Source organism: Aedes albopictus, chromosome 2 (assembly GCF_035046485.1).
Source record: "Aedes albopictus strain Foshan chromosome 2, AalbF5, whole genome shotgun sequence".
In the NCBI taxonomy this organism is placed as follows: domain Eukaryota; kingdom Metazoa; phylum Arthropoda; class Insecta; order Diptera; family Culicidae; genus Aedes; species Aedes albopictus.
In genome coordinates this window covers 12,904,208-12,916,074 of record NC_085137.1, presented here as the reverse complement: position 1 = coordinate 12,916,074, position 11,867 = coordinate 12,904,208, and the positions used below count along the sequence as shown (strand labels likewise).

At 41.0% G+C, this 11,867-nt stretch overlaps 1 protein-coding gene across 1 annotated transcript; it reads right to left on the bottom strand.

Annotated features, from left to right (window-relative positions):
- Positions 1–2,634: 2,634 nt before the first annotated feature.
- On the bottom strand, positions 2,635–10,674 carry LOC109429883 (uncharacterized). Its single transcript, XM_019705875.3, has 2 exons — positions 10,164–10,674; positions 2,635–2,842 (listed from the first exon to the last, which is right to left on the bottom strand). Exons 1-2 carry the CDS (start codon positions 10,573–10,575, stop codon positions 2,673–2,675), a joined length of 582 nt encoding a protein of 193 aa, XP_019561420.3. The 5' UTR covers positions 10,576–10,674; the 3' UTR covers positions 2,635–2,672.
- Positions 10,675–11,867: the final 1,193 nt, after the last annotated feature.

The following is an 11,867-nucleotide window of genomic DNA, read 5'->3' as shown; positions in this document are numbered from 1 at the left end:
TGGGGGCATCCACAAACACTCAATTTCCTAATCCCTGCTAGACGCAATGTCGAGAAGAGATATCGGTTTTTGAGCATTTGATGAATCCAATTGGAAATCATTGGAGATATACCATGACCCCGCGCGGCTTCCAATATGGCATCGAAAGGCACATTGTCAAAGGCACCCTCGATATCTAAGAAAACACCCAAGCAGGATTGCTTTTGAGCGAATGCTTTCTCGATATCGTAAACCAATCATTGGAGATATACCATGACTCCATGCGGCTTCCAATATGGCATCGAAAGGCACGTTGTCAAAGGCACCCTCGATATCAAAGAAAACACCCAAGCAGGATTTCTTTTGAGCGAATGCTTTCTCGATATCGTAAACAACCTTGTGTAAAAGAGTCACACAGGACTTACCAGATTGGTAGGCATGTTACTTCACATGAAGAGGCACGTTGGCCAGATGAACATCACGGATGTGATGATCCACAATGCGTTCTAAGCATTTCAGAAGAAAAGAGGTCAAACTGATAGGTCTGAAACTCTTTGCTTCTTCATACGATGCACGACCCAGTTTCGGAATGAACTTCACAGTAATATCCCGCCAAGATTTGGGAATATACGCTGTAGCAAAACTGCAAACAAGTATTTTTTTTTTTTGAAAACATGTTAGAAATAATCAAATCCCTTCTGAAGCAAAATAGGATAAATCCCATCAGCTCCAGGAGATTTGAAAGGAGCAAAGCTATTTAGTGCCCCCTCAATCGATTCTACAGTTACAATACTCCGAGCCGAGGCCAGGGAATCATAACTACAAGAAAAGAAATCAGGTTCATCCGAAGATGTAATATCCACACATCCAGGGAAGTCTGTGCTGAATAAGCATTCCAGAACTTCCTCATCAGAGGAAGTCAGATCGCCTTCACTTTTCATGAAAGACTGCTTCTCAGCTTAGCGTTCTATGAGCAATTCCACAGTTATCAACTGATAACTTTCTCTGCCAATAATCATTTTGCATTTGTATGTCGTACACCAGACACGAAGATACTCTATGCACAAGGAAGTCAACGAAATTTGCTTACGAAAAATTCCTGGAACGACCGGGAATCCAACACATCACCCTCAGCATATGTTCTTGCAAAATACCTATGCGCTTACCGCTTCAGCTGTATTAGCCCTGAGTAAGTGCATTAAATAAAAACAAAAAAATCCACCATTAAACCACCAATTAAAAAAACACATCTCTGATTGAAATCAATGTTAAGTAATATTCTGCACATGTTATACGATTGATCGATTGATCCGCGTGAGATGTCCATCAATAACAGCAGATAACTGTCAACTATTCCGCAATAGCACTACCTTGCCTCGAACTCCACTACAAAAGACAGGTTTCGACCTCGGGCAAAATATGGTTGACAATCCCATGACTCTGATCACTCTACTAGGTAATGAATGGCTACTTATTTAGCAGCATGCGAATGAATGAAACTATACGAGTGATCTGCTTCCATTTTCACTTTTTTCTCATAATTCATTATCGTGTCAAACGCCAGATGCTTGTTCGAACTCCATCAATTCCCTCGGAGCCCCCACCCTCTCCTCAGCATATCCCTTTATCGCACCATGAACACAACCAACCAACCACCAAGGGTATTACGTAAGCGCAGGTGTACAGGGGATGGCCAAAATGTTTGGGATAGGCAACTTTTTTTCTCTTACAAAAAAGTTCAACAGGCTATAACTTTTCATAGAGTGCATAAAAAAATCTCAAATTTTGACTGTTTGTCAACCTATTATATGTGCATCATTGGTACAAATTTGGGCTCGATTGATTAATCTTTCGCAAAGTTAGAACTGTTCGGGTAAAACACTATTTTTTAGACAACTCATTTTTGAGCTGTCATATCTCGGAAACCAGTGAACCGAATTGAATGAAATTTTGAACGTACACTAGCAATATACAAATGCTTCACAAACTATTAAAACATAGATACTTTTTGAACGTTGAAAAAAGTTATCATGGATAGACACTTTTTGGATTTTTCTCGAAAAAATGTAATTTTTTTACGTCAATGTCAATAAATTTTAGTGTTGATGTCCAAAGATATTCCAGTTCTGTTCTCAAGTTATCTTTTATCAGATATATTGGAGCCAATTTAGCTTAAAGAAAGAACACATTTAGTAATTTTTGTGTGGTACTGTAAATTTGACTAATTTTCCTCTGTATGGGTTAAAATTTCAACTCGGTATAACTTAATTCGCCGTGAAAAAATATTACATTTTATAACGTTGTAATAAGTATCAATATATTGTTGATAAACGTAAAAAAATTCATTCAATTCGGTTCACTGGTTTCCGAGATATGACAGCTCAAAAATGAGTTGTCTAAAAAATATTGTTTTACTCGAACGGTTCTAACTTTACGAAAGATCAATCAATCGAACCCAAATTTGTACCAATTATGCACATATAACAGGTTGATAAACAGTCAAAATTTGAGATTTTTTGATGCACTCTATAAAAAGTTACAGTATGTTGAATTTTTTGTGGAAGAAAAAAAAGTTGCCTATCCCAAACATTTTGGCCATCCCCTGTAAGTGCGAGAGTTTCGGATTGCCAACAAACTGAGCTTCGGCCGGCCACGAAATGTTTTAATCTTGTTTAATTTATTCATAAATCTAATTAATGAACACTTTCATTTTTCAATCTCCTCCGTTCCAGGCGATGCCGAGCCGATACTTCCATGAAGGCGATAAACTCCTCGTCCAGTGCTGCTTCGGCAGCAGCAGCAGAATCGTCGTCTGCTCCTTGCTGATGGAGCTCCCAAGTGGCCGCTTCTGCGTAGGCATGTGCTGTCATGTGATGGAATCGAGACGAACCGAGAAAGAAAGAAAAAAAAACACACATTGGGGAATCAGGTAAATCAGCAATGTTTGGGTGTTTGTGGCGGGGGTGGTAGTGGTGGCGGGTGATTTCAAACAACTTGAGGCATTTGCTCCTTCCAACTGGCGTTGTTACGCAAGCATCCCCTCTGGCGGTGTGGGGGAGCCCTCTAAGTAGCAAAGCTAATCCGAACGTGCCCGTACATATATTTACGTACTTGACGTACCTGTATGCATTAGTTAATTTTAATCGTTATCCAATTTGGGAACTACCTCACGCGACACTCTTACAACAATGATCTTGGTAAGCTTCATCACGAGTGGTAGGGTTTTAGACCCCATTCCGGGCACTACAGATAAACAAAATTGTGCATTACCTAAATTCACACGAAACGACCGTTTTCGTCCACTTCTTTCATCTGAATCAGATACCTTATTGCGTGAACTTGTCGTTAACAGTGATTGTTGTGAAGATTTTCTGCCGGAAAGTAGATTTTTAACGAGTTTACTGCACCTAGTTCAGTGCCAATTCCCGGCACCAGTGCCGGAATTCCAGCTAAATCAAATGGGGAATCACTTTAAATTATGAGTTTCCGCGATAGCCGATATCATAAAGTTTCCGGGTCCGTTAGAACATAAATGCTCAGAAGAGGTGCCAGCCACTCTCGGAAGAAGAACAACTGACGAAAAATTACAAGTGCCGGGACTGGGATCGAACCCATTTGACCTTATTTGTACAATAGTGCAAACATTATCACCAATGAGAGTATATTACAGGTGGAGAAGAAGAAGAGATGGCTATGTATAAGTAAAAATGTAAACACAAATAGTGACGTCACTATTTGACACGCGTTCTTATGGGAGCTCGCTTTGCTTGTAGTAGTGACGTGTTTCGCACCAAACACGGATCTCACGCACACGGAGTATCTTCTTCCCCACCTCTATTAGACTCTCATTGCATTATCACGCATACGGTAATAGGACAAAACTGTGAAGTACTAGATTTGTAATAATGTGCTGAATTTTAGTAGCGAAGTGGAACCATCTCGGCAGGGGTCCTATTTTGGGCACTCTGCTATAACTCAGCCAATTCTGAACCAATAGGAAGCAATCAGTGAAATACTAGATTGAAAGTAGTGAGCTGGATTTTTGTATGGTGAGATGATCAATTCTCCGTTTCTGCAATGAAATGGTGCAAACAGCGTGGGTTATATGATTTCTTGCCTAATTTGGTGCTGTTTGAGCAAAAGTTTGGTTAACTGTGTTGTTGTATTATTTATTTCTTACAACTTCAACAACACAGTTACCCAAACTTTTGCTCAAACAGCATCAAATTAGGCAAGAAATCATATAACCCACGCTGTTTGCACCATTTCATTGCAGAAACGGAGAATTGATCATCTCACCATACAAAAATCCAGCTCACTACTTTCAATCTAGTACTTCACTGATTGCTTCCTATTGACTCAATTTTTGGAACGCGATGAGATCAAGGATGAGATACGTATAGTATCTATCCGTGTACAAAATGATACAAGTCAATGGGGCACGTTCGGTGTAGTACTAGATTTGAAGTAATGAGCTGAATTTTAGTATGGTGAGAAGGTCAATAGGACAGATAGGTGAAGTACTAGATTTGTAGTAATGAGCTGAATTTTAGTATGGTGAGAAGGTCAATTCTCCGTTTCTGCAATGAAATGGTGCAAAAAGCGTAGGTATTATGATTCCTTGCCTAATTTGATGCTGTTTGAGCAAAACTTTGGACAACAGTGTTGTTGTTTTCTCCATTTCTTGCAACATAAACAACATAGTTATAAAAAGTTTTGCTCAATTTGATACTGAATTAGGCAAGGAATCATAATACCTACGCTTTTTGCACCATTTCATTGCAGAAACGGAGAATTGACCTTCTCACCATACTAAAATTTAGCTCATTACTACAAATCTAGTACTACACCGAACGTGCCCCATTCTCCGTTTCTGCAATGAAATGGTGCAAAAAGTGTGGGTATTATGATTCCTTGCCTAATTTGATGCTGTTTGAGCAAAACTTTGGATAACTATTTTGTTTATGTTGTAAGAAATCGAGAAAACAACAACACTATTGCCCGCAATGGACCCAAGCCAGCTAAATTGAATGCGCGCATTTTGTGATGCCATCGGCGGGCATCGACCTGTCCCAAAATCCTTTCAGGATCCATTGACCTTTCCCGTTCGGCTTGCGCACTCCTACCGAACTTGGGGAGAGAAACTGACTGAAGGTTTTAAGGCGGCCGTTGGAAAGAGAGGCCACAATGCCTTTGAAGTTTCGGGTGCAAATTCTGAGAATGTTGCACTCGCGGAATTGGACTTCGTCTGATTTCGTGACCTCGAAGCCGAAGGTCACATTTTAGCGGCCTTTCTGAGGACTAATCCCAGACTTGATCGTCCACTTCGAATCGAATTGTGGAAGAGGCAAGAGTGGTTCGTTTTCTTGTCCCGCGTCGTGGTGTGATTTCATAGGTGAAGCTACATGAGAATTCTTAGTAGGATTAACTACATAATTAACTTCCCTTTCCCTAAAAGTGTTTCCCGCTAAGCTTGTTAGTTCCGTTAGGAAAGATTAGGAGCAAGTGTCAAGTGTGTGTAGAAACCTGAACCAAAGGGTAAGAGTTCGGATTATGATTTCGGTGTTCATGTGGCATAATTTGTGAATTGTGATTTGGGTACAGGATTCGTGGCAGCTTGCCATTGCCGACACACCACCAGCCGTTAGAAACCGCTCTTGACCCCACCTTTCGAGTTTGAAGGATTCCCGGGGCACACGTGGCCGGAAGAGGGTTGCGTCACGCCAAGAAACGCGCCCTAGACAGGCAGGCCGCCATCATTTGCCGCGTCGGAGAACAACGCCAACTGCCAACAAGCCATTGTTCCGTAGGACGCTCGAACGCATGTGCCGCGTTCAGGCGTAAGCCCACGTTTCCAGTGGTGGAAGGATTAAGCGCGAACCGTCGGATCGCGCGTTCAACCCGGGCCGGAGTAGGCCAGAGAACACTCCGTGTGCCCACCGACGTCGCGCGTCACCGCGTAATCCACCCACAATCCACCCAATCATCTCGTAAATCCATGGTAGAGTCAACGTAAGTACCAAGCTTGCATGTTTCCGTGGTGTCGTCCATGCGCATGAGACAGTACGGCACAATCGATAGCCCGTAGCCGTCTCAATCAGTGAATGGGTTCAGAAATTTCGTAGCCCCAACTTCACACACCGATACCGATACCCGAACCGTACGACACCGAACGAACAGAACACACACTCGCAGCTGTAGGGGAGAATCTAGCCGCGGCGCCGCTGTGCGTTAGCGACAGCGAGGTAGGGGAATGACGTAGGCAAACACACACTAGGGAATAGTAGAAGGGAAAGAGAGAAAGACCTAGGCAAACATGTGAAGGAAAGATCGTTTGATGAATAAATTTGTGTATACCAATCCGTCCTTTAAGGTGAATATATGACGAAGCCACAGGCAAAATTTTCAAAAGCACAAATCTGAAGAACCATTGGACGGTTTGCTCTGAAAATTTGATCGATTGATCATCACCAGCAGGTAACCAATCGATCAACTATTCAGCGCAAACCGACACGTGGTTCTTCAGATTTGTGCTCTTGAAAATTCGGGCTGTGGCTTTGTCATATCTTCACCTTAAATAAAGCTTTTCGTTTTGTGCTTTTATAGCATGTAGGTACATTTGTAGTGTCGTCAATAAAGCAATACAGTGGTTCCCAAACGTTTCTTGATGTAGTTTTGAATTAGTGTCTTGTGAAGAATTTTCATGTAGTTCGTGATCGTTTCCTTGTAGTTTTATTTTGTTGTACGGGGTAAGTCGGCCCGAAATCGACCTTTGACCCTCTCGAATTGGAAGTAGTTCGATTTGGAGAGACTTTCGGACTGGGCCAATGATGATAAAACTCCGCCTAGTTGATTTGGTTTGAATCATTTAAGGGGTTTGCATTTGAAACTTCTAGGGCATTGAGGATCTTTTGTCTCTTCTGAAGTACTGCGGAAAGTTTAACGCAGCCAGTCAGCTTCTTTCCCCGGTTCCAAAAATTAACCCATTCCCCGGAAGGGTCTCAGGCCGGGCAAACCTGCAAACTGTTGGGTGGTCTCCTTTAGGAGTGGCGCTTAAGCCACCCACTTACGAACGGGAAAGCGCGACAGGCTGGCGGGTTACACCTTTCAAAAAATGGTAAACTAGCTGTAACTTTTCTAAAAAATCACGTATACGATGTTTACACTATTGTACAAATAAGGTCCCCGTATCCCGTATAACACACAATAATGTCTTGGTCTCCAGTTAGCCTAGTAATTAAGACCATGGATCCCCAACCCGGAGACGGCGGGTTGGCATAGTGTATCATTGTACTTGCCTCACAACATACAAATTCATGCAATGGCAGGCAAAGAAAGCCCTTCAATTAATAACTGTGGAAGTGCTCAAAGATCGCTAAGTTGAAGCGAGGCAGGCCGAGTCCCAGTAGAAACGTAGAGCCATAAAGAAGAAGAAGAAGAAGAATGTCTTGGTTTTTTTTGCATGCACCCATGACCTAACTCATCCCAAGTAATGGCTAGTTTCCACTTCGTACGTACTGTGCAAAAAGATAGGACAAGTAATGGTCAAGTAATGATTGCGCTTCAAAATTACTTGAACGGTTCGCAGATGGCAAGTAAGGATAAAAGTGTAACACTCATAACGCCTCCCGTGCGAATCAAATGGAGCTGTCACTTTTCCATGCGGTAAAAATGTCCGCGCTATTATTCCGTAAGGAAAAGTAACGTTTCTCCCCATACTGGATCAGTTGTCAAAATTGCTTGCGGAAAAAGAGGGAATTTTACTTGAGCGTTCTACTTGGCAACACGAAACTTAGCTTAACCAGTAAGCATTTCAAATAGCATTCCTGCAGCATTATAGTTACCCTCATGACAAGGCATTTAATGCTAATTGGCCGTATACACACCTACAGTGCTGCCCAACAGCAGGTTTTGGCAAAATAACGGGCTGTCTGAGTGCAACATCTTCAGGAACGTTGTATCAAAATATCAAGGAAGCGTAACGCCGGTAACGCGTCATCTAGCAAAACAAAATAAAAATAGATTTATGCCTACTTCTCGCTCTTTCGACGATCCCTCTTCCTCCACACTCCGACTGATTCACGTGGTACTTTTTTTGCTTGTTTGTGTTTGTGTTATCGGGGTTTGAACTTATGGTCCGGTGATTATTCAATCATGTTTACTACTCAAGCTCCAGGACACGCTACAGTTGGTTTGACGATGTGCGCTAATTTTGTCCCCAATATGAAAGAATGGTTGGAAAACAGCTTCAGTTCCGACACCCAAAACATGTTCTCAAAGAGATATTTCAAAGTGTGTAAAGCGTTTTTATTTTCTCTTCCATCAATAACATATAATTCCCTCTTTCGAATAATCTTATGGTCCGCCGAAGATCAACCTATTTAGTACACATTTTCCGACAAAATGAGGTGTAGTGGCAATGTTCCCAATCCAAAACCAGCTGCAGCAATATTGCTTCGGAGCTTTTGGATGAATAAGGAAAACCCGAAAAAGCAACTCAGAAGTCCAAATTTGTCAACAGAGGCATAGCTTCTGGAAGAGACAGGCAGCATATGCTGCCAAATGCATAACATATCTCGCATACTCTTTGCTCTTAGCAATTGTAGAGCAGTTGAAAAGCATTTTGATTGCTTCCCCCTCAAGCAGTTGAAATGCTAATTAACAGCCGAAGGCTTTTGAATAGCACAGCTAATGCTGATTCATGGCAGCTATGCATTCGAACTGCTTATGTAGGGCAGCAAGCAGTTCAAATGCTCAATACGGTCTGCTGTACGGCTTATTCAAATGCTTAGTGGTTACCTGGGGACCCTGGTTTAAGTCAGATAATGCACGAAAAAGATAAATATTAATATTTGGAAGACTTGGCAAGGATTGCTATAAAAAGTTTCAATGATTCCATACATTTGTCCAACCCGCACAATTGGACAAGACTATGTCTAAGATACTAAGCTATTTGATCTATCTGAACAGGCTCCACTTGTACCATTAAAAGGAGTTATGCTCACTTCTAACCATAGCTCCATAATGAATACAGGGGATAGACAAAATGATTGGGGATAGGCAAAATTTTCACTTTTCAAAAAATGGCCAACGAGCAGTAACTTTTTGAAAAGTGCATCAAAACATCTCATAAAAAACATGAAATTCGAGAAATGCAAAGTCTTCAACATTGTTTTTTTTTTGTTCACTACACGTAAAGGAATAACAAAATAACAAAGTCCCGCTTGCCAAGAATAAATACATGATCTATCTATTTTAAACTTAAAGCAAACGCTTCTACTCAAAGCAAAATTCGAAAAAAGTACACATTATTGCTACCCTACCGCTATTCACATGAATACCCTACGTTTTGTATGGTTTTCTACCCACGTATGACAACATTAATATACCTACCATATAATTTCCATAACAACAATAGTCCTGTTCAACGACGTAGGTTGAACTTGCTCGAACTTGCTCCATCCCGCTCTTTCTCGTTTGTTGACAAATGGGTAAGAGTAGGATGCAGCAACTTCGAGCAAGTTCAACCTACGTCGTTGAACAGGACTAATGTATTGGGTAGATTATATTTTGAAACTTCCCCTCCTAATGAGCAGACAACCTAGGCAACAGCTTCATGGAAAATTCCATAAAAATAGTTTTTTTCCCTAGAATGCTTTTGGAATTGAGAAGTTGATAGCTACAGTACAATCAAACAGCAACATCTACGAAAAAGCGGCCTGGGATCGAATCCTTGATTTCATGCTGAGCAAGCAAAACCAGAACCACAAATTTACAACGAGCACAAATGGTGCCATGCAATTTCTACCAGAAGAGAAGACTGTTTGCAATGTTTTACCAGAAGAGAAGACTGAGCTAAGCAACAACTTTTTATTAAAATAAATAAAGCTAATTATCGAAAAACGCCAGGAAGGTATGTTTAATGATGCCCTTTTTTGTAAACAAGTAAATTACTGTTGTAATGTTCTGTTCTAATAATATTATGGTTGGTAATTTGTATTTTGCCTTATTATTTCCCAGATTAATATGATGATTTATAAACGAAGAAAAAAATTTCACCAAAATCGCTGCCTTTTCTATTATTAATCATGGAACACCTATGATTAGAAGTTTCGAAAGTAGTGTAATTCCTCAGTTTGTAAGTAACAAGCCAGTCTCAAAAATCAACTCAAACAGGTACATACCTTCATCCTCCTCATCCTCGGAGTGCTCCACCGCCATACGCCTCCTCAGCCGGGCATTTTCCTCCCGCAGCAGCATGGCGTGCTGCTTCCAATAGTTCATCTGATGCTGAAATTGCCACTTGACGATATTCTGGTACGTTTTGATCCACACATTTTGTGCATGCTTGATCTGGGGAAAGCTTGGCCCAGCAGCGGTGGCATGCCTCGTCTCCGGCTGCCGTCGACGTCGTTGTTGGTGGCCATAACAATCCGGAACAGGTTTGGATTTTTCCTCACGTAAACTGTGCTCGAAGGCGCGCTTCGTGTGGTGCTTGACATTCTTTTTCCGCTTGTACTTTCGTTTGTTTCTGCTGCGTAAGGATTTGTCCTTGGTGGACTTGGATTTGCAATCTGGATCGGTGGATTTTTTCATCGAAAAAAACGGGCTATAGACTACTAATTTACAACTGAGAATTTTACTCAATGGAGTCGTATCAATGAAACTTGAGCTGTGTTGAGAATGAGAGGAATAGACAAAGTGCGAACAAAACAGTTTTTATCGTTTTCCGACGCGTTTATGGCAGGGATGCCAAACGCTCAGACATTGCTTTTTCTTTTTGGACGGCTAAAACTACGAAACGATAAGTTAATCATCGATCACGAAAATCAGCTTCCTATCCCGAAATCTTATGTTGTTACTTTCGAAAGCAATTGAAAAAAAAAATACCTTTCCACTTATTTTTTTTATTGAATTTAAATCAAAAACCTTATTTTCACTGAACATTTTTTCACTGTTGTCCAAACGAAACGTAAACACTAACAATAGGGTACTGCAAGCACCTTGCTTTATTTGACAGTTTAGCGAGCTGTTTAAAAGGTCTTATACCGACATTTCGAACCCTCTAAGCAGAATACCCTCTTCAAATGAGTGTAATCAGTTTCGTACCTTTTAATTCCGCCCTAATTTGCTTATCCTTTGACAGATACGCGTTTTTCGACTACCACTTGTAATCTTCCTCAGTGTCAGTTATCTACTGTTTAAAAGGTGTTAGAATTTTTAACGAGCGATGAAAATTAAATTCAAGTTTTCCGTCTCGAAACCATAGGATATTGCAAGATGACATCATGAAGCTGTGAACTGACAGTTCAGCGAGCTCTTTGCCAAAACTTAGTCTCTGGCGGAGATCCGCTGAAAATGTTTTTCAATAGAATCTCAATAAAACGATATTTAGAAGATTGATGTTGTACTAGCAAAGAATATAATCGATATCAACATATTGGGTTTCTCATTAATGTTTAGACTACTGTGATAATTTGAGAATATACTGAATCATCATTTCCCAGCGAAATCTCACACTAATCAAACTTATTTTGTTTACCTGTCTTGAACTCAACCGAACTTGTGCATGCCAGCCGCTGCGAAGTCGTGTGCGAAATTCGACTGTGATGATAATGAATTTCGGCCGAGTCTAAATGGGTGCAAATGTCGCAATATCAAAATAATTATTATTTCAGGACGGAAAGCTTTGGATATTACTGTTAAAATTTTTTTTTGAAAAACACTTACATACACTTTACTTTCTACGAAAAATAAGCTTGAGCTTGAGCTTGAGCTTGATTGACCGCCCGTGGATGCTACTCCAGTATCGCCAGACCAGCTACACTCACACAAGGACCAATGAGATAACTGCCGGGGACTAGCAGGCATCTTCAGTGTGTGAGCGT

Bases quoted from the DNA above. Each gene is read 5' to 3' on its own strand.
- LOC109429883 (XM_019705875.3), bottom strand. From the start codon at position 10,575: ATGAAAAAATCCACCGATCCAGATTGCAAATCCAAGTCCACCAAGGAC. The intron at 2,843-10,163 runs GTATGTACCTGT...ATCACATGACAG, and splicing joins CGAGGATGAGGAGGATGAAG to CACATGCCTACGCAGAAGCG.